Source organism: Phoxinus phoxinus (assembly GCF_949152265.1).
Source record: "Phoxinus phoxinus genome assembly, chromosome: 18".
NCBI lineage: Eukaryota > Metazoa > Chordata > Actinopteri > Cypriniformes > Leuciscidae > Phoxinus > Phoxinus phoxinus.
The window spans coordinates 23,415,828-23,442,084 of NC_136893.1; the positions used below are offsets into that span (position 1 = coordinate 23,415,828).

Sequence of the window (26,257 nt, forward strand, 5' to 3'; positions counted from 1 at the left end):
TGTGTGTGTGTTAACATTATAGAATAATTTAGTTAATGAATGAATCAATGAACGGTGGGAATAATAAAGCATTTCTGCTAGAAATTACATTGGACAATAAATCAATCAATCAATCAATCAATCAATCAATCAATCAATCAATCCGGGTGATGGCCTGGGAAAGCAAAGCAAAACTAAGAGACAACCATCATGTGGTGGTTTGATGGTCTATGCTGATTAGGGTTGGGCATCGTTTTGATTTGAACGATTCCGATTCCGATTCTTCCTTTCGATTTCGGTTCTTTTCGATTCTCGATTCCGATTCTTTGAGGGGCGGAGTCATTTTATTTTGATCCGAATGTTCCAATACATATAAATAAAACATCTCCAGTTAACTAGCAGAGCATTCATTTCGTTCGTTTGATAAATAAGAGACAATCTAGCACTGAAATGTGCGATCATTGGCGTGGATACAGTGTTTTGTCTTCTGGCTCGCGCACACCGCACTGTCTTCACTCGGACATGCGCTTCAATCCGTTGAGGAGACTCTCTATTCGTTCCGGTGAAATCGCAAAATATAATACACACAAACGTGTCCCTGCTTGATATACAACCACTGATGAGCATAATCGGTTTTGATGAGAGAAAAAAAAAACTATACAAGTGCGGTTTAGAACCCAGAACATCTGAGACGCTTGACGAAAGTTCTACCACTGGACCATTAAGGTCCACGTTAAATAAGCGCAGCGGATTTATGTATTTATTCATACGAAAATTCTCGGCACTGACAACATGTATTACATCTCATTAAACGACAAATTAAACCCAATGTACTATTTAAATCGATTGTTGGACTTAATGTTATTGTACATTATATATGTGATTTAGCATTGCATTACCAACCCCCACCCCACCTGTCTTGTTTTACACTTTTTAAAACAAAGTTACGCCACTGGACACTCCTTGTTAATTTGTACACCATGCAGTTTGTCAAGTGTTGCACTGTGCGAGTGCCGACTCAGGCTTTTTTAAAAGTGAAATAAAGCCACACTTTTGAGCGCCGCTTACCGTGCTCCATGGCTGCAACAGAACAAGCGCGGGCACTTTCGGAAATCCGGTGGCCACTATGGAAACCAAAACTTGCGCGGAACCGATGATCGGAATCAAATTTTTTCTCTCTAAATGATTCCAATGGCATCGTTATTTTTTAAACGGTTCCAAGTTGGAACCGGTTCTCGATGCCCAACCCTCATGCTGATTTAGTTTTATTTGGTTGACTTGCATTTTTTTAAATGCAAATTGACAAATTTAAGCGGAAGCGATTAATCGAAACAAAACAAGTAGTGCTACTACACCAAATTTAAATTGGGATAGTGCCAATGCTTCAATAAATGTGACCCCTGAAACTGAGTATACATTTAGATCACAGGGGGAAAGAAGTAGAGATGAGTAGAGGTTTGGGTTATGGAGGTCAAGATCATTTAGAGTAGGAGCAAAAAATAAAAAAAAATAAAAAAATTGGTTCAATCAGGCATTGCATGCACAGCAGCACGTCCTGATTTTGCAGAGTTAGACGCGTTCATGGGTCAACAATTTTGGAACAACATTCCTGTCCGAAAATTTAGTCCTACCCCTACCCCTAAACCTACCCATAAGTTATCCTTAAAATCAGAGGGAAAAAATGGTGAATAACACTGATGTAGAAGCACCGGACACTGGATGCAAGTCTAAACTTGACATTAATGGTAAACCTCAACTCTGATTGGTTGATTAGAATGTTGTTCCAGGAGCAACAAAGACGTTGATCAAGGAACATGTTGCATTCAGTGAAATCAGGTTCTGCTACATAGCAAAAAAACTAGAAAGTGATGCAATATTGAGTCGGCCACCAGAGGGCGCCATTACTTTGAAAGCATTCTGCTCAATTCAATCATTCCATCCAATGTATTTGTTTCAATGAATGCCTGTACACAGCGAAGGTTTACCTGCATGCTCAAGTCATCATAAATCATTATAACATTCAGGGTGTGTTACAGAAAGGAAGTTTTGGTGACATAAGGAAAAGCCAAAGCACTCTGAACACAGTTAACAGCACAGGCCAGAGCAGAGCAGACTGCAGTGAAGCGCATACCTTCAGCTTAGACTGAATCTCGCGAGATTTTCTCCGCGCAAGAACCTGCAGATGGCTAGACACCTGCAGGAAGGAAGTCAGAGGAGGGAGAAAGGAAGGCAGGGGGGAAAAGAAAAGAGAAGAGAGACATTGAACAGAGAGTGAGTAAAAAAAAGAAGCCACCAGGTGGCGCCACAGCCATACCTTAATGCCTGTTTGATATTCCCGCATTTTCTTCCTGGCTAACACCTGTATGTGACTAGACACCTGAGGCAAAACAGGGCCACAGACATTTGATATCATCCAACATATACTGTATATCTTAACAACAAATCTGTCAAAACAACTGAACCTAATACTATACCAATGAAACTTAGACTAGAATAAGAATAAAGATTCAATGGGGTTTAATATAGAACCCTAAAAGGTTACATATAAGGAGAAATGTCTTGTTAAACATGGAATTATTATACAATCATTTATTTCAGTTTTTTTTTCAGAGATAAAATATGTTTATGAGCTGTTTAACAATTTAATTAGAATTAAAAGGATTCACAAAATTTGTCTCAGATGGGCCAAATCATGGCTAAAACTGTACAGTGTGAATCCAGCTTTAGATATATAGGCAAATACTCTGTTCATCACACTGATCTGACTCTGTTTACAGTAAGTTTCTATTTATAAATGTGTGATATTAAAGTTGCACTATGTAATTTTTCCCAGTTACACGCTTAAATAACTGAATAGTATTTTGCCAAACATGTTTAAGTTTAACTCACATGATATCATCTGATAATAATAATCATGTGTGACAAACACACGTGAATTGTGTGATGAGAAAAAAAATATCACAAATGCCATGAGAACTTGCAGCATCCACACCAATAGGTGTCAGTATAGAGTTCGCTGTTATTTCAATCAGCAAAACAAAAATCCTTACAAAACATTATTTAGTGCAATTTTAATGCAGAATATCTAAAATGTAAGTACTATTATAAACTAACAAGGTGCAGGGAGACACCGTAGTTTAATCAAAACATAGATAATCAATTTATATAATCAAGTTATATAGGCTAATAAAAAAATGTAAAAAGAAGACTGAATTAATGACTGAATCAATTTCAAGTATCATGATGTACGGTAATTAAACCAGAATATGGTCATAACCTTTGACTTGACCTCTGTTGTACCCATTCAAACAAGTGTACTAGAAAAACTGTCACATTACCTGTTTCCGTGTGCGGGTTTTCCCTGTCCGCAGCTTTATGTACCTTGCTATCAACTCATTACGACCTGGAAAAGAATCAATAAGAAACACAATATTAACACAAATGTAGTAAAATTAGTAACATTAATAATGATGTAACTGAAAACAGTGTGTTAAGAAATATAGCTTTTGGCTGGTAGGGCACTACCACTAGGTGCACTACCACCACAAGGTCATGGGTTCGAATCCCAGGGAAAACATTAACTGACAAATGTACTGCATGTAGACTAATGCAATGTAAGTCACTTTGGATAAAAGTGACTCCAAAAAATATTTGTTATTCACAGCTGGTGGGAACGAAGGCTCCTATACACAGAAAAGCACATGGAATGCAGTAATGCCTCCACCAGCAATATCACAGTAGGGTGTAAAGCCTCCTATGAGACCATTAGTTTATTAATAGACCATTGAAAGACAAGGCTTGTGACAGATGAGTCAGGTGATATGGGTGGTGACTTGGCAAAAAAAATTGGGCCACCATGTGTCAGGGCCTTGACCAATCAAGCTGCTCTGAGTGGACAAATGTTTTCATACAAAGAGCCATTTATTAAATGAGTACAATAATAAATCTGTTTGTGTAATGGCATTAATATAATGATATGAGAAAGGGGACAGGAAACAAGGAAGATAAATTGAGGTAAAGCGATAAAGAGGATTTCATCACAGTTTATAAAGGGTTGACCTTGCGAACAGCTGTGCAGTTTCAACTGTGAATCTTTCTTGACACCCCCCACCCTCCTCCCACTGGCATCCCACTCACTGACAGCCGGACCACCTGGACCCAACACAGGAAACCCTGCTCCCTAACCGCAAGCAATATAACACCAGGGACTCATATACTAGCATGTCACCAGCAAACAACATGTTTGGACATTGTGAATGTGCAAACAAATGAAGAGATCTGTGATAAGTCGACCCAAATATAAATGAAGTACCATGTTCCTCTACATGGGACAGAAGATATCAGAATTCAAGGAAAATATCCATTATTTGTGTTGATAGACTGATATATATATTAGCAACCATTAGTGGCGCTAACCACAATCACAAAGACTTCAAAATAAGTTTCAAACAAACTTCTCCTCTTTTCATTGGTCATATAGAATGGAGAGTCCCACCCCAAACTTGTGCCATTGGTTGAGCCAATGTTGTTAGTTCGGGCCAAGGCGGGTCTCTCAATAAATAGACCTTTATATTGTTGCTATATATACTGGTGCCTTGGCTTTTGGCTTGCTTAGTTGGAGACATTTAATATTCAACAATATTATTGATCTGCCTTACTTAAGGTGGACGATGACAAAATTTTCTTCTAGAAACAACTTTGTTGTATTATTTTCATCTCATCACTGTGAAGCTGCTTTGTAAAAAGCGCTATATAAATAAAGGTGACTTGACTTGACTATATCATTTAGGGGGCTTTCAAACTGGCAGTTTAGTTCAAAACAGAGCACGGTTCGCATGAAAAACTGGTAATGTGAACGCTGTCATTTGGACACGTGAGCGCACCGGGCTACCGAACCCGAGACTACCTGTAGGAGCTGATCTGAGTTTGGTTGCTCTGGAACTGTGGCCAGATTCACGTAAATGTGAAAGCAACTCAGACTTGGGCATGCACTTGTTCATCCCGAACAAGTGCATGCCCAAGTCCGAGTTGCTTTCACATTTACGTAAAACAACATGCGCATACATTTTAGTAGGGGATGACAATGGTGATGAGTTACTGAGAATATGAGCGAGAGTGAGCATACAGTGTAATCATGCAGAGTAAGTGCAATCCGCGTCAATTTCTCCTCTAAAGAGTCCGTTTGCAGAAAGCCGCCTTCAATGCGACGCACACAAAATGCCGTTCACTCTGTGACACAAGTGTTGTACTGCATATAATAGCACCAAATTAAAAACAAATCACAATATATTGACTCGAGTTCTGTTTTCTATCATGCACCGTGCACGTTTGTTATGATGTAAGATTAACGCAAAAGCACCAGGGTTAAATATAGCCAATTGTGTGTGAAACCCCCTTAATATCTGCATTAAGTGTGTTTCCCCCATTGTGAAAACCCCCTTAATGCAGAAATTACACACATCATGCATATACCAATAGCTCTCTACATATCAGCATCGACTATTTAAATACCAATATAGGTTGTACAGTTGTTCTTTAAAAGTTTGATTGGAGTAAGTGTGTGATGCCAAGATGATACGAGAGATGTCCAGTGTTTTGTCACACCAACCAGAACAAATTAGAGCCTCTCCAGTTTAATTGAATTATCTATTACTGATGAAATGACAACACAAGCGAATGTCAAAGAGGATTAGCCAGTCAGACAGCCGGAGTAAGAGGGAATCGTCCAGACAGTGATAGACAGAACATGTGTAAAAGAGAAGGCAAACATCTTCTGTTCCAGACACACAGAGGAGACTCTGATAGATAGACTCTGGCTCGTACCCAGCAGCCTTGAACTCCTGATCCACAGCCAAAAGCTTTCAAAGGGCACCTAACTACCCCCAAGCCCACAAATAGGCTAGCGTGTTTACGACCCTAAACGAAATGCTGCACTTCCTGGGAGGCTTGGAGAGGAAGAAAGACAGATAAGACTGGGAGTCTGTAGAAGGGAGTGAGGAAGAAGTCAGCAGATACATAGAGATGAAAGGAGGACATGACGAGGGAGAAGCTGAAAGAAATCTGGGATGTAAATCAGAAACACAGAAGCCTCTAGCTTCACAACGCATGTAAAGTCACCTATGAAGGTCGCTTGATAGGTTTATTAATCTTTACAAGTAGTTCTTTGCCCAGAGTGACTTACAATGCAGTTATAATATCCCAAGAAACAATCACATTGGAGAAACTAGAGGCTTGTTACTACAGGTGTCATGATGTGCTTTGCTTAAGGACATGATGGGAATACTTATGGGTACCTTTGTGGGACCCAAGCTTGCAACCTTACTATTACTAACAAAGATCTTCAATGACCCTCTTCTGAATGGCACACTTGATAGACTTGCTGTCTTAAGGTTTTTGTGGCCATAAGTTCTTCTTAAAACAAAGAAAGGGAGGTGAGGGCAGTGTAGGGGAGGAGTTGCTTACTACTTTTGGAGCAGTGGCCTAGAAATTAACGTACTTCAAAGTACTTCAGACACATCTTGGTCATGTGGGAGATTCAGGTATGAATCCAGCCTTCATTGTGTCTCTTAACTTCCTGCTCAAAAATACAAATATGCTTCCAACTGAAGTCTACCAGGCAATGCTTACAGACAAGGACACCTAACCCTCCAACACAGGACCATTTACAACAACTGCCTTCAAGAACAAAAGAGCAACTCTTTCAGTCTCATTAAGAGCTAAAATTGACTGCCTGCCTTTTTGGTAGGAATGTTAAAGGCTGACTGTTCCACTGAAAAAGTGCTGAGTATAAAAATATATAAACTTCCACTTCATATCAATGTCTGCATAAATACTCCCGCAGAACTGACTGAGGTTGAGCCAAAGGAAAGTGCTGATTTGCTCCCAGATTCCTCTAAAGTACGTCCAGGAAAAGCAGGAGTGAAATAAAACCTGGCTTGCACACATTTATCCCCCCAAAAAAGCTCCCTTTAATGACTCTGGCCTATCATCCTTTCCTGAAATCAGAAAGAACAACTTGCGCTGCAGCTGGGATAAGTATGTGAGATGGATCGCCATGGCGAGTGAAAGGTGTTTGCATATGTTTTTGTACCATATTGCCAAGCATGTGAAGGTGAACCCAGGCTTAAACTCTTCAATTGTGTCAGTCTTCTTGACACAATTTAGAAGTGCTAAACTAATTGCGAGACTTTTTGGACTTGCCTGTGGGTTACTTGGCAATAAGCCTGAAGTAAAAAGTCAGTGAGGATGATGATTAGCACCTTACCTCTTCTATTTTCCCTCTCTTTCAAATATAATTTTTAACCTTGACAGTTTCCTCCCAAAGTTCACCCTGGTTAACACTCCATCCCACCAGATGTGTATGTTTATTGACGAAAGTCACCTGCGTTTTAATAACTCTCCCACCTCCCACTTGTTTTTTTTTTCTGCAGTAAAAGAATGGAAACTGCCAATCAGAGGAAAAACCAAATCAAACTAATGGCCGATGAAAAACACACTCTCACAGAACTCACAGAACCCAAGGCATGATTTATTTATTCCACAATGGAAAGTGTCTGATAATAGGAGTGACTGAGATCAAGTAAGCAGTGTTAAGCTGCTCGTATAATCTTAACATGGCAGCCACCATGAGAGGTGAGTCGCCCCATGACGTAACATAACAAACATATTTTCTTGGCCATGACTGGATGCTTCATCTTATGTGAGTGTAGATACTACTAATAATTTTATAATGCATATGAGGGGGGAGTCGTTAAACCCCCCCCCGTTATTTACAAAATATTCATTTTCAACATGCGTATTGTGTTGATGCGAGAGCAGACATTGTTACGTGAACACGCGTTGGAGATATTTTGTAAATAGTGGTAAATTCAATTTTTTTTGTGCAAACAAAGCATTCGCGTCGCTTCGGTTAAACCACTGGAGTCACATGGATTTCACATGGGAGTAATTAATGACAGAATTTTTATTTTTGGGTGCATAATACTTTAACATAAAAATAAACAACTTTTACAGTATTTATTAATCTAATGTTAATGTTTGCATTAGCAAATGGTAATGAATTAAACCTGTCAAATGTTGCCAATATATTTATAAGTAAAGATAAAAATACTTTTTTAGAAAGTGGACAATAGCTCCTTGGTGCACCTTTAAGTACACAATGTCCTACAGCAAAGTGAGAACTATAATATGTGATTTATTTGCAACATACCTTCGGAACGGTAAATATGTCACATATTTACACTCTTTCTAGAACTGTATATTGTGGAAGAGGATAGAACAAAAACTTGGATTACCGAATACAGAAACAGATTCTTGAGGTGATTTCTTGAGATTCAGGGAAGGACATGCAATCATAAGCTCACTCAGTATCAGAAGAAAATATTGAAGGCAAGTAAATAGTCATTAGAAATATGACGTAGGTTAGCAATATGACGCAGATAGGCATTTACATGCACACGTAGATAGATATTTCTGGAAGATCCTGTCTGAACCACTGGAAATCCTGTAGAACATGTTTCAACTTGTCCCGAAACAGATACGGACACACACCTAAATTGTCAAAACATGCAAGTTGGAGCAGGAGGAAATTGGACAGTTGGTCCCTCTCCACTAAGAGAGATTAAAAGGTCGAAAACATTTTCAAACGATACCATCTCACACTATCACTTCAGGCTAGCAATTATCTAAAGTGGAGAACACCTGAATAACACAGGTCCTGCAGCATTAAGTCTCTCTTACTTAAATGAAACCCTTCGAACCCTTTAAAACACAGAAGGACAGCGTCCACACCCTTATTTTTGACAAACCCTGAGGAGCAAACCTCCTCCTACTGACACTTCAGTTCTCAACCTCTGCTCCTCCCCAGTTCGCTGTAGTCTGTCCCATTACGTTTGTTGTTTTCCTCAGTACTTTCCTTCATTTAACTCTTTGCCTCTTTTTATCATACTGATTAAGAGTAACAATTTTGGACACTTAGGTCACACAACTCTTTCCCAGGCAGAGATTTTTAATTTGCCAGCGCAAGTATTTTTGATCATGTTCACAAACATTTCACGGCTTCCAGAATATGTTGTTGTATGAATATGTAAACAGTTGATATAGCAAAAAACATAAAAGAGCCTGTGCTTTAAAAATAATAACCCAAAATGCTGAGAAAATAAATGTTTTGTCAAATACTTTGTCCAGATCGGATTCAGAACAATGATCAAAACATCTGTTCTGTCTATGAATCTGAAAATATGACTCGATGAGTGGGCTGTGTCTGAAATCGCCCCCTATAGCCAACATGGCACTAATTGAGGGAACAGCCATTTGCAGTGAGGTCCGAAACCATAGTGGACGTTATCGAGTGCACCCATTCAATCCCACAATGCACTGCAATAACGAGTGTACACTCAACGGCTAGCGAATACCCATAATGCGTCTCTCCAGAAGATGTCGACCCTTCTTCACTTGCTTTTGGATCTGGATTTGCTTTACTCTTTTAGAAGATCCATTACAGCGACCCCTACTGTATAACAGTGAAAACATGGATCTCCGGAAACCCGTGTCAATGGCGGTAAAGCGACGGAAAATCTGATCAATGGCGGGGAAAGAGTTCAAATGTATAAAGTAAATGCCACAAGCCAGACTCAAACCAGCATCATGCACTTGAGCATCACGGCACAACGTTCACTAACTGGTGCCTCAAGGTCCAGACATTTACACCCATCTCTAGCAAATTAGCTCATTTATCTCAGCAGCAGTTCTCAGTGAAATCTCCTCAGAAGATCCATCACATCTGGGAAGCTTGTGCAACCGAGATGATGTCATGCGCGCTCTCTCTGAGATGGTCCTAATTCAAAGCTTCATGTGGAAACACAACCGTAGCTATCAACAAGTTCAATAAAAAGCTACTAACATAAAAGGAGGCATAATGATGAACAGAGCCACAAATTAGCCTAATTCAGAAAAGACCTTGAGATCATTTACTGAGCGTTAGCATTGAGATTTTATTTCCCAAACCCAACAGCTTTGACACACTGGCAATAAACTAAAATGATTGCAGGTTGAGACTTTTAAAAAAAGAAACCTGGCAAGACATCACAGGTGCAGGATGACAAATCAAGCTCATTATAGCAGCCAGGTCCTGGATGGGAAGATCAGATTGTTTAACCGGTCTTCCCACGGTGCAATGAAAGTGAACTTTTTTAGAAGAGCTGCTTTTTGCTAGAAGACAGCAGGAGTTTTGCAGTGAGTAATGATGCTCTGAGGAACATTAATGGCCATTAAATGCTAGGGATCAGGACAAAATAAAACTCGATCCTTCAGTTTCCACATCATGCAGTGTCCTGAGACAAAATATTTATAATCCAAAATATACTGAGCTGTTTATAGCATTGTAAGGCATGAATGATGAGATGAAATTAAAATATAACTTAAGCTTCGATCTGCTAGTGTAGTCAAACGATGGCGATACTAATTTTTAGCACATTTAATACAGAATTTAAAACAAATTTTAAACTGATAGACCTAAAATATTGATGACTCGTGCTGCAGTTTTGTCCAATCAGATGCTCTCTCCCAGATAGCAAATGACATCTGGCCCACTTGTGGCCCACATCCACCACATTATTCTGGCCCACGTACCGCATGGAATGACGGCGATGACTGTGGCTGGCAATAGCATACATATCCGGGCCTCATCTGGGCCAACTATGGACCACATATGGCTCAGTTCTGGCAGCGGCAAAGGTCACACGGGCAACATCAGGGCCACACACAGCAAGCAACAACTAACACTGAAACTGGCTTGATGACACACACAGGTCATACGGGCCAGATACGACCCGTATGATCTTTGCCGCAGCCAGAACCGAGCCATATTTGCAATAGTTGGCCCAGAAGAGGCCCGGATTTGTATTATATATGGGCTAGAGTGAGAATTATAATTATCTTCGCTTAACAACAACAAGGTTTATTTTTTTAATCTCTACTTCTAAAATCCAAATGAAATATTATTTTTATGAGCCTTCATAGTCTTTAAATCAAAATAACTTCCCCTCCCTCTTGCAGGGACATCTCTTCTCTAATGATGTGAGGGCGGGGCAAACTGTCACTCGCATGAGATCAACCAATAGCAAACCACAACCAATCAACCAATTCCACATGGACAAAATTAAGTCCAGCCCTACATTTCTCTGCCATATCTAGACTGTCGTATCTTCCATTTCATGCTGACTTTTAAGCATGTGAACGCTTAACGATTTTCTCAATCGTATTCAAAAAATACAGTGCTGTGATGCGTTTACATACATTTCATGTCTTACAAATGTTAGTATGTTTATTTACGCCTCACGTTTCATCCAGAGGTTTGCATTTATTTGACTAAACCGTGTTTAGACATCTGGTGACAACTTCGAAACATGTCTAAAGCAAACTAGTGCGCACTAAAACCAAATCCACAAAGTCACTAGGCCAGTTCTCTTCAGCCTGCATCAGATAGCCAGACTATTTTAGTGCTGTCTAGTCAAAGTATACATTGCGGCCAATGAACTTGTGTGCACTGGGGGTGGTAGAGAGAGGGGGCATATCAGGAGACGCTGTTCGCTTTTGGAGATTGACATCAGGGTCCTGGCAGGAGTATCGTAACTGGTCCGAGAAAGGGTTGTTTGTAAAGAGAGTGGAAGGGGACGATCTTGTCATACGGAGAGAAGAGAGAGGGCCCGAGGGCCTCTGCGGGGTAACGTAAGCGGACACACAGAGTGAACGGATCCTGACAGCCCATGCTACCACAAAAGGACAAAATGCATGGCTGTTGAAACAAACCTTCCTCATCTGTTGCGAGGGGGATTAGAGCTTGTGTGACAGACGTGGGTGGAGTGTTACAGCCGAGGACAAGGCCACGGAGTTGTGGAATGCGTGTCCCCTTCAAGCCAAGGGGAAAAAAAGAAAAGAATGTGGGCCGGTCTCCATAAGCCTTTTCTCCAGAGAGGGTCAAAGGTCAAAACACCCCGAAGCCAACCGAGCTCATTTGTGCCAGCAATCATATATTAAATCCTGATGCGTTCCACAGTCAGTTAACAAAAGGATTAGGGGTAAGTCATAAAGCCTAGTTTATCGATGTTACATAGTCTAATCCTGGCCCAGTTCTTACTAATTACCGAGTATTCGTGCTAATGATTTGTAATATCACAAATGTGGCAAAAGTATTATCTCAAGGTGCGGTAATTGCTCCGACACATTTTCGCAGCCAAACGTGAATATCGCATGAGTGCAAAATATTTTCCCACACTGATTTTGCAATGGGTTCAATTTGGTTGCACAAGTTTGTTGCGTTGGGCAACAAAATGCTGAATGGCTTGCAAGTGATTTCATACTTCGCAACACTTTTGTAAATCATCATTCGCTACACTGTATTGACAATAAACAATGTCCTTTCTAGCTCATGCAATATTGCTGGATTTTTGTGACCACAGATTTAGAGTATCTGCTCGTATGGACAATATCAATTTACCAGCTTTACACCAATAGTGAACACACAAATCAAAGTAAACACTATAAAAGTGTGGGGTTTCTGACCCAAAATATTCATTCATCATTCACATATCTACCGCTAAAATGTCAATGGACATGTTGTCCTCTCCTGGAATGATAAAATGGAGGTAAAATAAAATTATAGCATAAAATAGGATTTATATGATATGCACTAATGTTTAAAAGTTTGGGGTCCATTAGATATTTTTGAAAGAAATTAATACTTTCATTCAGCATAGATGCATTAAACTGATCAAAAATGACAGTAAACACTGTTCAAAGAATCCTTAAAAAAGTAGCACTATTTCCACAAAAATATTGATTTAATATATAACTGATTTCAACATTGATAATAATCAGAAATGTGTTTTGATCATCAGATCATCATATTAGAATGATTTCTGTATGATCATGTGACACTGAAGACGATGTAATGATGCTGAATATTCAGCTTTGATCACAGGAATAAAATTACATTTGAAAATATATTAAAATAGTGTGTTACTGTAAATAAAGGTCACATATTTGTGGCAAAACGTAATGCTTAATATAAATAATGGGGTGTCTATTTACATTAAAATGTAAATAAAATTAAACGCCCGCCTTGTGGGCAAAGGCTTTTTACACGAACTCCTGGATCGGCAACAGTAGCAATAGTGTAGGCGTAAGGCGCGTGGCAGAAAATATTCAAAAAGTGGAAATAAAGTGTCTAACGTTTGTTCAAACATGTTCAATAATAACGTGTTTATCGGTTAGGTTTGGGGTCGGTGTAAAGGAGGGCTTTATTGTCCCAATAAGGTGGCATCCATTTAATAATTTTAATAAATATAATAATTTACACTATGTTATTACTGCATACTGTTTAATGTACAATACAACTGTGGTGCAAATAGTGTCTGCCACTATTTATAAGTATAAATAACATCTAACAACTATTTACACTTATTGCAAAGAAAACACTGCTATTTTTACATAGTGTAGTAGCATATATCACTATGAAAATGCTACTATTTTCAATTAGTGTAAATATAATCTATCACTAAGAAAGAAAATATGCTATTTGCACTTAGTCCAAACAGCCGTTTACTATAAATAATGGCTTAACGGCTACATTTTAGAACCTAGAACTCTACATATTATAATACATCATTTTTAATTAAAAAAAATAATATTTAACTGATAATGTTTGGTTTCTCTAACTGCTTTTAGAAAAGCCGTGCTTGGTAGAAGCCAGACACATCTCTGTAGATATGCAGTCATTTATACACTAGAAAACCCAAACAAACATGAATCAACTCCTTTAAATTATCAAGTATTTTAATAGTTGATGAGACTGAAATGGATCAAGTCTGTTTATTGTCACGTCTGAATCATACAGCCAGTAATGAAAAAAATGCAGGAGGCTGACTCATGCTTTACTGAGAATGCTGACTTAAATGGGAGATGCAGCATTCCTGTCAGTGGATCCCGTGTGGGAACGGGAAAATCTGGAGGTGGGGAGTGTCGTAAGTTCACCGTCTGATTCACTTCAATAAAACTCCTTACCTTGTTTCGCTACATTTTTCCCAACAGCACTGCTGCAATAAATAGCTGATGCGTTTTAGTGAGGCATTTGAGAGAACAACTTCTAGCAAACTGTCCTACTCTCTCCAGTTTCTAATGCTTTGCCTGCAAAGTGTTCTGAGCAAGGCGAGGGGGATTTAGCTCTCCGAGACTCACCATACATTTTTCCTTCGTCTGAAAGTATGATCTTTCTGCGGCCACATGGTGGATAAATGGCCAGAGCCTCCTGAAAACTTTGTTCGATGTCAGGGCTCCAGACGCCCTCCGCATCCCCTTCCATTCCGGCCTTGTCCATCCCATCCATCCCATCCACTCCATCCTCCTGCCCCTCCTCCGGGCTCTCGTTGGCGCTCCACTCGTTGGCTGCAATGGTGGCGGCTCCACCTGGGCCCCTACGTGAGCCCTCACACCCAGCACTAGGAGAGAGAGAGAGAGAGAGAGAGAGAGAGAGAGAGAGAGAGAGAGAGATGTCATTAAAACTGGAGGTCACAATCAAAGGAATAGTTCACCCAAAATGTTTAATTCTGCCATTTAAAAAAGAAAATTCTCTCAGCATGCGATTGCGAATTCAGTTCTCTTCCGCGTCTTGTTGTGCTTGAATGGTTGAATACACACGCAAGCCCATCGTGTGGAGTATTCACGTAAACACAGCTGGTTATGTCTTAAGTGAAAGTAAACGGTTGTGTGTAAACCGGATGTGTATCAGTGTAATGGATCCGTGCATTTGGTCTTAAAGTGACAGCAGCCTAATAAACCTGCTGCTCAATGTCATTCATGTGAATCAAACAAAAGAGAAAATAACTTCCTGCTCTTGACTGAACAACTTTTTTTAGCTTTAATAAAAATAATTGTATATTTTATTCATACAGTGAGGACTACGCAATATTTTATTTTTACACTTGATTATTACATTTATGTACTAACCCTAACTTCAAATAAACTGAAACCTGAAAACTTAATTTGTTTAAGTCATATTTTTCTATTTGTCCTATTGTTTGTAATTTGCTTCTTTGTTTCTTATTGTTAAAAACAGAAATTAGATCAAATAACACAAAATAACTAGGCTATATTGTGATAGTTATCGTGAAATAAGAAATTGGTCATTGGCCATGAAATTGGAATTCAAAAATTCACTATGTTCACACTAAGTGTGAATGATTCATAAAAAATTAAGGCTTTGAACTCATTATTAATCAAAATGTCATAACTCATTTCTGGTGAATTTTCTAATAATTAAGTCCACTTAAATCCTGACCCTATTGGCTGCAATCTCCCGTTTCACTCGCATGTACGTCACAGTACGAAAAGATCCGTCACTACTTGCGTTTCATTGCAAATTTAATCTCCAAAAATAAAAAAACAACAACATAAAACTCATTCGCCATTTCATGTGAACAGACTGAAATGTATGTCTTTATTCACTGAGAATCTTTATTACCAGTTAATCAACAAATCATTGAGTCAACTCTAGAAACAAGTCGTTCGAAAAACCAGTTTGTCTGAGTCACAAATCGGACTGAAGAGTTTGTGGAATGTGTGAATGAACTGATGAATCATTCATCATAATGACTCAGTGAACCGGTCACAATTGTCCTTGAATTAACAGATCACTGGAGGGGAAGGTTTTCAGAGAAACTATGATCTGTGATTTTAAAAATATAGCACAAAAGTCAAATGGATTACTTATGTGCTGCCTTTTTGGTATTGTATTTAACCATTGAGCAGCTGTGGTATTTATGAATGTTGCTGTATGGAAACGACTACATGAAGATTCCTCAAAATATCTCATTTTGTGATCTGTGGAAGAAGGAATACAGGTAAAAAGTATCCCAGCCCACTTTAGAGGAGCGTCAGCTGCCCCTTCCGGACTGTCTTACAATAATTGGTTAATTGAGACGGCTCAAGACCAATAGGAGGGTTGACAGTTACTATCAGTCCAGATGGTGTGACCATGAATCTCCCTTTGGAGCTGGAGCTTTTCCCACCCCTACTTTAAATAAAGAATCTTTCAGGATCATGTAATCATTTGCATATGCCCTGTCAATCAGTTTATCCCATTATGCGACGGGGGGGAAAGAGGAGAATTGGACAGGAAAGACAAAATGGCTGTCGGAGCAGAGGACACACTGAGCTGCCGAGCAAGGCGCCAGATTTTTCAGACTCCTGATGTCAAGTGAAGTTCAGGTGACGAGATATCAGATTTTCAAGGACGTGCTTTACAGCTTTCGTGAGCTGGAGGGTATTAATAGCACTGGTATTGAAAATCAAGAGAATCTACTGAAGGCACTGATAAATTTCCTTGGTGTCAACAAGACTGGCTGAACAACATTGACCAATATCATTGTAAAAGTAGATAATGGAAGCTGGCTATTTACAAATATTTGTAATGCAATAGGATTGAGTGACATATCAACATATTGTAAAAAATAAAAATTGACAAATGACAAAATTCAGTATATATAAATTGATAAGACTGTATGACTTAATATAATATTACTGATTCAATTAACTGAAGCAGACGAACCGAAAATAAAGGATTTGCAAAAATTAATCAAACTTGGCCAAATTCAAAGCATTAGTCACTGAAATATGTATATTTATATAATGTGTAATAGGAAAGTGTATGCCATCACCGTTTTCACAGATTCATGTTTTTGAAGTTTACACGGAGATGAAACGCTTGAAAACTCATTTTCAAAAACTTGCACTTTGAAACCGTTGTCGTGTAAATGAACAGCCAGAACGCATTCAACGTTTTCTGTTTTCAGTTGCAAATGGTGTCGTGTAAGCAGCCCATAAGTTAAAAACTAATTAATGGAAATAACTAACGGAAATTAAATCAATCAAAAATTATACTTAAAGCGAGACACTTTTAACTGTAGAGCACTTTATCTATTTGCGTTTGTAGATTTCAAATTACAGTATATATATTTAAAGGCCGTTTTCTGAAAATGAGTTTTTCCTCCTACATTGAGCCAGACATTTCCACTTCAGTAACACTCACATACACCAAAATGTACAGTTTTATTCTTATCTATATTCTGAAAGTTTTTACAGAGGGGTTTGTTCATACATAATTTTCCTGATTTTATACATTTTATTCCAAAAAAAAAAATGGTGAAAATGTATGCATTTTTGGCTGTTGACAGCTAGTGATAAAGATTTCAGAAAATCTTTTGACTCTATATAAAAAAAATAAACAATAATTTTGAACCTGACTTGATCCAATGTTCAGATTGCTGTGCTAGAAATGTATGCAAATTAGTGCCTATTTAAATAGATAACACCTCATTTGCATATTTAAACTTGTAATACAAAACATGTTTGCAATTATTAATGTAGGCTAATCAATCAACTGATGAAGTATGATGATACTTATTATTTTATTTGTTTATTCACCTGTGGTGTCTCGCTTTGACAATGACTTTCTTCTCGAGCTGCTCTACAGCCAAAATAATCTGTTGCATTAATTTCCTATTATCACTGTAAAGCTGCTTTGCTCTGTATTGTAAAAAGTGCTATGTAAAAGAAGGTGACTTGACTTTCTTAATTGTTTACTGTTAACAAAATCATAGTGATGAATATCTTGTGATTACAACCCCACAATTAACATTTCAATGCACTGCATAAACAAAATCAACATTAGCCTATAGGCTATACCGCCTATCAAATCAAAAGTGTGGGGTTGGTGAAGTCTCTTATGCTCTCCAATGCTGCATATATTTGATAAGAAATACAGTAAAAATTAATATTATCAACCATTATTACATTTCAAAATACGGCAACTGTTTTCTATTGTAATATATTTTAAAATCAATTATTCCTGTGATAAAATCTGAATTTCCAGCATCATTACTCCAGTCTTCAGTGTCACATGATCCTTTAAAAATCATTCTAATATGATGATTTGATGCTCAAGAAACCTTTATTATTATTATCAATGTTGAAAACTGTTGTGCTGCTTTTTCTACAATTTTTGAGGAAATTGTGAAACATTTTCTTTACTGTCACTTTCAATCAATTTAATGTGTTCTTGCGGAAATACACTTATTATTTCTTTCTTTTTGTATCTTATTGACCCCAAACTTCTCATCTGTAGTGTACAGTATATAGAATTTGTGTGATCTATAATAACAGCTCATCATTTCTCTAAAAAACAAACAGGCTGGAATTCATCTTAAGGAAATTACCATTAGGGCCGAAGTCACTGAGGCCATTTGCAAAATGAATCTGAAAAACAGTGTAAACTAATAAAAACTGCCCACAAAGCATTTTTGTGGCCATGGATTCGGTGAGCGCTCTGTCCTACTCATTCAATGACACTACAACATTCTCAAGACAGGAAAAAAAGAGCGTTTTTTAATAGATTTACCACTGCTAAGCCATTTTTAACTATATAACTGGCGAAAACACAATTTTCTAGCTCAATTCCACATCAGCATTCATTCACAGATGTGCCAACTCTGAAATATTTACAACATTTTTTTAGTTAAAGAACTTTTTTTAGGACCCATCCCAACTAGTATCTATAATAACCATAATATGGCAAATATGCAAGAAAAGCCACAACTGTACTTCAGAAACAGCCAAAGCGGTTATCGTGTACTAGAGGAGACCACTGGTATGGACCTACAGAGAGAGAAGGGCTGACATTCCAGACATGCCCTTATTAAGAAAGCTACAGTGTCGCTAACACACTCTCTGTCCATCTCTCTCTCTCTCTCTCTCTCTGGAGATCTGTTGTGTCACTCACACCCCCGTCCTTCCCCTCCAGTCCTCTTCTCTCCTTCCCTCTCACTTACGAGCACCCCAGTCCAAAAAAGGGCCTGAAGAACAGGGAAATCATAGGGGGTGGGAATGGGAGTGTGGGTTGCCTGACCAATTTAGGCATCCACTAAGGCTCAGGAAACACACAGAGCTCCCCAAGGACAATACTGCTGTTTTAGGTGGACTGGGTTCATTCATAACACTAACAGCACTCCTGCAAGCCAGTGCTATCAAGACCTGGGAGACAATAACAATGAGGGCCAAAAAAAACATTAATAAAATTAATGCTGAAGGTCTATTTTTGCTAAATATCAGCTTAAGACCTGACACACTTCAGAACCCGAACATGGAATCCAGCAGCTTAAGAATAATAATCCAACACATTAGTAAGATGGTCATTCTGCAGTCTTGAATTGTTATGCTTGTGTTTGGTGTGTATTGCTGATGAGTAAATATTGACCTTGATTTGAAACATGTTGCCTTATCTGTGAGCAGACATCATGAAAAGGTCACCTGCCGACACCAGCAGCGCCTGGCCTCTGAAGAGACATCGGGTTACAGAATCAAGTGACAAACCAAAAGCATCCAACACTCTTGATGGATAACCAGTGTTCATTAAAGAAGCATCTAGTCTAAACCTTTAACCATCACATCGGGCTATTATAAACACTTTGAGGGAGGGTACATTTGTTTGAGCAAAATTTGAAGTGAACTGAAAGCTCAAGAACACGTTGGCTTCGTATTTCACCCCAAAATTACACTGATATCATCTTGGGGCCTGTTTACTCCTGGTGTTAAGATGCGTTTTGGTGGATCGGATCACTAGTAGACGAGAGACACACATTCCTGTTTACACCTGGTGTTTTAATCCGTCTCTTTTGTCCACTTCCAACCACTTCTGTCCTGATTTCTTCAAGGGGAGGGTCTATGGGCGGGGAAATGTATGTTTTTTTTTACAAATATTTCAATCTAACGCAATGAAGGAAAACATAGTCTATGGCTAGGCACCATAAATTTGTAATGAGCCGCTGTCCAGATAGGGGAGAACAATTGGCACTTGAGTAGCTTCCCCTACTGAACTCCACTCCCACTTCCTTAATCTAAATACATAACCACAATAATATAATACATCTATATTGATCAAATGTTCAACCCAATGATCTACCCAATCAGCATGAAAGGAGGTCTATGAATACGTAGCCGACTCCCATATATCCCTCAACAGTTTTTCAGCATCCCTCCACCACCCGGTCTCCTCACACTCGCCTGGTTCATTTGGTACATTTGTTTGAGCAAATTTGAAGTGAAAATCTCACAGTAAAATAACCAGCTGTGAAAAATATGATACACCGGTGTTTTGCCAGATGAGAAGTTTATTTATGCATCATCTTTTTACTCTTTTAATTCCTTTTATCACGGTTTTAATTTCCCTTGCTTTTATTTTGTGATTATTTTACTTCCTTTCGGTGTAAAGCACTTTGAATTACCATAGTGTATGAAATGTGCTATATAAATAAACTTGCCTTGCCTTGGTTACTATCCTTACCAGAGATACGGGGGAGTACTCTGAGTTCGGGCCACATTCCAAGCTCGAAGCCCTCCCCCGGACAGCAAAGCCAAATACGCATATTCTTACTCTGTCTAACCATTTGTAAGTGTGAACTCGTGAAAATCAGTCCATTGAGTCCAAATATGAAATGGAAATGGCTCCAACACGGAGCAGCTTTCGTTTCTGCTCTGAAAGCCAACAGACCAGGCAAACACTGTGAGTGCATAATGTTCACTCATTGGGTCAGTATGCGGAGAGTAGATGGTCTTTTGTGGCTGTTTGAACACATCCGACCACATGAGCGTTTATACTGCGAAAGCAATCCGGTCGAATGTGTTTTCAACTACCTCTAGAAGTTGTGGAAAGTGAACACGCTTTGAGCGTTTTAGACCCGTTTACTCCTGTATTTAGTGTCGCCCACTTCATCCGATCGACCAAACCGCATCTTAATACCAGGTGTAAACAGGGCCTTGGTCACTGTGATTTTGCCAAGTGAGACATGTTCCTGGATATTTTGTTGATCCTGGAACAACCTTAATGTCCGAAAATGTAGTCTTAACCCTATCCTATTCACTTTTACATGGTGTTTGAAAATAAATGTGTGTTGGCAGTGTGTACACGACCACCCAATGGTAAAAATCCACTAACTCCTTTTTATATATTCCCCATAAATCACAAACAGTGTCTCACAATGAGTCGTTTGCGTATTCGACACATTGTGACATCACAATGTAACAGGCCCCGCCCACGACTATTGACGGAATCTGGCCTGTTAGCTTAGCTTAGCTTAGCTCCTCCCCTGAGTGAGCGGCACACAGTGCGCCATGTCCATCTCCTCTCGCTAGTCCACATGTTCTTGTAGACTATAGCTACAAGGTTGTATCAACGAACACAGAAAGCTTTTTTTTCCATTCCACTGTGCTACTTTCCCATTGCTTTTTTCATGTAAACACACTAGACGGACGTGTTTGACCGCTGTGTTCACGTCTCGCATCTTTTATAGCATCTCGTGGCGGAAACACCGTTTTAAAAATGCAGCGCTTAAAAGGGATAGTTCACTTTCAAATGAAAATTCTGTCATCATATAGGCTAGGCCTACTCACCCTCAAGTTGTTTCAAACCTGTATGAATTTCCTTGTTCTGCTGAACACAAAGGAAGATATTTTGAAGAATGTCGGTAACCAAACAGTTAACTGGTCCCATTGACTTCCATAGTATTTTTTTTCCTACTGTGGAAGTTAATATGACCAGTTAACTGTTTGGATACTGACTTTCTTCAAAATATCTTTCTTTGTGTTCAGCAGAAAAAAAAGAAATTCATACAGGTTTGAAACAACTTGAGGGCGAGTATATGATGACATAATTTTCATTTTAAAGTGAATTATCCCTTTAAGAGACTTTCAAAGTCATTTAAAAAAGCTTACTGAACCAAACGTTTTTAACAATAGTGTACATTGTAAAAGGTTTACTCAACATAGTAACTGTTATATTCCACTAAAAATATATTTAAATTATTTGATATAATAATATAATGTATATTAACTGATTGATTGATACTTTGAGTTGCGTGCAGTTGAGCCATGACACCACTTTACACTTTTTATGCGTTTTGGCCGTTCATTTACACGACAATAGCGTTTTGGGGCCCTGGAAATGCAAACTTTTGAAGACGGTTTTCAAAGTGCAAGTTTTTGAAAACGACACCGCTATCGTCTCGGTGTAAACTGCGAAAACGTGAATTTGTGAAAACGGTGACGTCATGCGCATGTGTATTACGTGTTAAGTCTATAGGTGCGTAGTTCCTTTACAAAGTGGCATCGCCAAATACTGGCTTGGCGTGAATAATAAAGCTTTTTTAGTCGTTTTCACAGATCCGTGTGAACGGCGATCGTTTCGACAATGTTTTCGTCTGGATGCGAAAGACGCAAATGAAAAACATTTACGTTTTTAGTACGTGGTTGTTGTATAAACGTAACCTGAGTGCAATTCACAAATTCAGTCTTGGTTTATCTGCCAGGGGTTACGCAGCACAGACAGGAGACTGTTCTCTTCGGAGACTTGGAAAAACAGCTGCAATGCTTGTCAACAGGGAAAAGGCCTTTGCTCATCAACAACTCTCCTCTTGCACACTCCTCACCAACGCGCACACACACCCTTTCAGAAAGAACAACAGGGCAACAAGTAGGCGAGCAGCTGCTGCCCGAGATCAGATTACAGATAAGGACGGCATTTTAAGGCATGGCCAAGTAATGCTGAACTCTGATGGTTTAAGAGAACATATCTAAATGCGGTTTAACATTGGTTTAAGAGTTTTATTTCACCAGGCAACTTGACAAGATTCTGCGAACACTGCCCTACAAGGAGAAGTGCTTTGCCTATTTTACAGTACGATCTTCAAAAATGTCTGAACCAAAAGGCTTTGAGGCTTCAAGTAATACCTTACAAAACATCTCCTAAACTCTTTCAGGAACACATTTGCATCTAACCTGAATATCCACAACATTCAAATATTAATTGATCAAATCTTCCTGGATAACAGAATGAGCAGGACAGCTACAGGACACATCCAAAAAGCTGGCAGCCACATTTTGGCATTGAACACTGTAAAGCACTTTACATACGCTAGGTCAAAGACTGAAAAAAGAGATAAAGACATGTTACAAAGAAGGAAGATTGAAGTGCTTCCTCTTTCTTCCGTGGACCCAACCCATGTCAAACCTGTACAACCAGCTACTGCAGTTTCCTCAGAGTCTAAGGAAACCCCCTCTCCTTCAGTGAGCATCATCTAAATTGACTGCATTTTTCCCTCTTACTTACAGAATATATACTTACATATACATTATATATATATATATATATATATATATATACACACACACACGTCATTTTATTTTAAAACGGATGAGGATATAAAGAAAATAAACGGTTGAATCCAAGGAACTTTTTTGTCTGAGGCATCAGTCAACTGAAGACACACTGCCAACATGTAGGCTATCTGTTTTTAGACCATTTAAAAATGTTAAATGCACAAATAAAACTGCATTTGTCACTGAAAAAAAAAAACACAGTAGCAATTGATCCGATGTTATTGTTATTTTTGCACAATGAACACTTTTATTAACAATTCTATTATTTCACTCTAAATTATAACCTTTTGGAAAGGAAACATGTTTTTGCCCATTACAAACCAACATGAAAAACAAATGTATTTTGTTTGTTGGTCATAAAGTTAAAAGTGAGTCATGATCAATGACAAAACTATTATTTTGTTACATTATGATCACAAGAAAGCAAGTCGTAATCTCGAGAATTTTTTTTATATTGGGATCACAAGAAAACAAGAAAAAAATTTACTTAATTGACTTAAGATATAGTATAAAAATTATAGGACACATCAACACACTCAAGGCAATACGTAACTTTTAAGTTTTAGCTAATTTGAGGCTAATTTGAATGAATTCGTACAACCCCATTCATATGTTTTTGTTTGATCTGTTTTTGGCCCACTGACAGTTAGGCTTTAAAAAAAATTGTGCATTTCTGTATGAATAACATCGATATTCCACACAAATACAATTTTGTAAGAATTCATTCGACTTCATATGAATTTGTGTCATTTCATATGAATTCACCACCTTGTATAATTCATACAAAATCCCCACCTCTTATAATGGTCCCGTTTTTGGACATTGTTTGAAGGAAAAGAAAGGGACTAAATTGGAAACTGAGGTCTTTGTTGTTTAATGTGTTTGCCACTTTTACTGATATGGATAGTAGAGAGAAGACAAGACATTATATGGCAAAGAAGAGGTGAATAATGTTGCAAGCTGAATTTGAACTCCCATTTCCCAGACGGTCACCAAGGGTCAATACATCAGGGAGCGCAGGTATCCTTTTAAATAAAGGTGCAAACACACTAAAGAAAGCTCTGATCCATTTTGAGGGAGTAGAAAGAGCAAAGGGATTACAGAAATTTAGTTTCTAAAATCGCAGCTGAACCTGCCTCTCTGGTATTATCATTGGCCAATGCCCAACGGATGCCTGCATTAAAGCATAGGACATCAAAAGCTACAATTTACTCAGCTTTTGGATGCATGACAGAACATCACTTTCACAAATCCTTGCTTTTTAGTAGTTTTCCCTGCTGTAAACCCTAACATGCAACCACCCTAAACCATCAGCTATATTGCATGTTTACATATGAATTATAATGATCTCCAACGAGGCTTCCTCTCAGAGTCCCAGATGCTCTCTGTCCATCACCCAATTTCCTCTCCAGACATTCATACACCCCGAGATCCCGACCAACATGCTTGTGGTTGCTAACATGTGGCCAATAACACATGTAGCCATTCCATAGCATTTCAATTCAAGCGGCAAACAGTTGTTGAAACCAGACTAAAGTGAAATCACCATTGAGGAAAATGATCACAGATTTAATGAATCACTGATCCGGACCATTTTAGATAAACACGAACTCCGCAAGAACATTCCTCTGCTCCGGAGACTCAACTCACCTGATTTCAATACAGTTTGATGCTAGCGTTGCTATGCTAACAAGGCGATACTCGAATAGTACAAATAAAAAACTTGTTCGATGTTCGAGAACCAATGATTTTTGTTCTCGCGCACTAAAATGCTCGACTCAGTGAAAGTGATGGGATTATATCAAAAATACCTTGATTTGTATGCCGAAGATGAGGTTTTGGAACAACACGAGGGCGAGTAAATGATGACAGACTTTTAAAACGCTGTCTAGCTTCATATATGCCTGTGGGCACCTCTTAAAAATGCCCTCCAAACAGACCTTTACCAGAAAACTGAACTTGAATTCTTCCATATGGCTAAGCAAACAATGCAGTTGTACACCGCATGAGGGAAGAATCCGTCACACATGTCTAAGCTCAGACTAAATCGACCAACACCAGATGATCAACAGGAAATTGTACTAAGAGTGACAATTTTGAAGTCTGGATTTACAGACGCACACCTGACCTCCACGTCCCCAGGTGCTGAGAGACACAACAGAGGGTCAACCCTTGAATCTACAGCCCTAAAGGATGACAGAACTGCTTGTGTGGATCAGTAAGTTGTCGTTCCTCTCAGAGCGGCGGTCTGAAGCCCAACAAACACACACGGCAACGCTATTTAAAGCGGTGAGCTCACCGAACACACTTGTCATGTTTTGCAGGCCCTCTTGAAGCTTCACAGCCAGTGTTAAGAAAATTCCCCTTCTCGTTGGGTTATTTTAAAGAAAAAATACAATGTAAATCTATTCAGAAAACCTTCTATTGCCCATGTGAATAAATATAAGAGTGTAAAAATCATGCAATACTCCAATGTGGAACTGTTTCTTGCTGAAAAAAAGGCAATGAAGATGTTATTCGTGTAATAATAATGATGAATATAATTGGAAACACCTACATAGTTATGACAACATATGTTTTTACATTGCTTTAACTCAAAAAAATAAGTTAAGCAACTTTTTTTAAAAGTTATACAAGATTCAACTAAATTTTTAAAGCCAGTTTAATGTAATTTAAGTTGAAATGACTTAAATATCCAAGTTGATTGTATTTAATTTAAGGCAGCAACTTTTTTTTGTTGTTTTTTTACAGTGAGGCATTTAAGGAATTTAGAGTCCATTAATGTGTGAGAACTAAGAGTTCATACTTCAACAAGAGCTCTTGAAGGACATTTTTCAATTTCAAATTTACATTTTTTCTTGGCACCGCTGTTCTACTCGGTCACATTTGTTACAAGAAATTCTCCTTTGATTGCTCACTGTAACCTTACTCAACCTGAAGAACCTGTTGAATCTCTGCACGGCGAAACTGAGGGGGCGCGATGAACTGGCACGCGTGATGACTGAACCAAGATGCA

General features: G+C 38.6%; 1 protein-coding gene across 8 annotated transcripts in view; it reads right to left on the reverse strand.

The window, feature by feature from the left end:
- Positions 1 to 26,257, reverse strand: part of tead3a (TEA domain family member 3 a) — a 39,856-nt gene that overhangs the window by 12,300 nt on the left and 1,299 nt on the right. For 3 of the 8 annotated variants that reach the window (XM_079587480.1, XM_079587479.1, XM_079587478.1), the window contains exons 2-5: positions 14,215 to 14,474; positions 3,318 to 3,382; positions 2,294 to 2,356; positions 2,111 to 2,173 (exon numbers count right to left, since the gene is read on the reverse strand). In XM_079587480.1, coding sequence (XP_079443606.1) covers positions 2,111 to 2,173; positions 2,294 to 2,356; positions 3,318 to 3,382; positions 14,215 to 14,362 — 339 coding nt within the window. In that variant the 5' untranslated portion in view covers positions 14,363 to 14,474. Of the gene's footprint in view, positions 1 to 2,110; positions 2,174 to 2,293; positions 2,357 to 3,317; positions 3,383 to 14,214; positions 14,475 to 26,257 lie in introns of those variants that run through there. The other 5 variants (XM_079587484.1, XM_079587482.1, XM_079587483.1 and 2 more) reach the window with 3 other exon arrangements.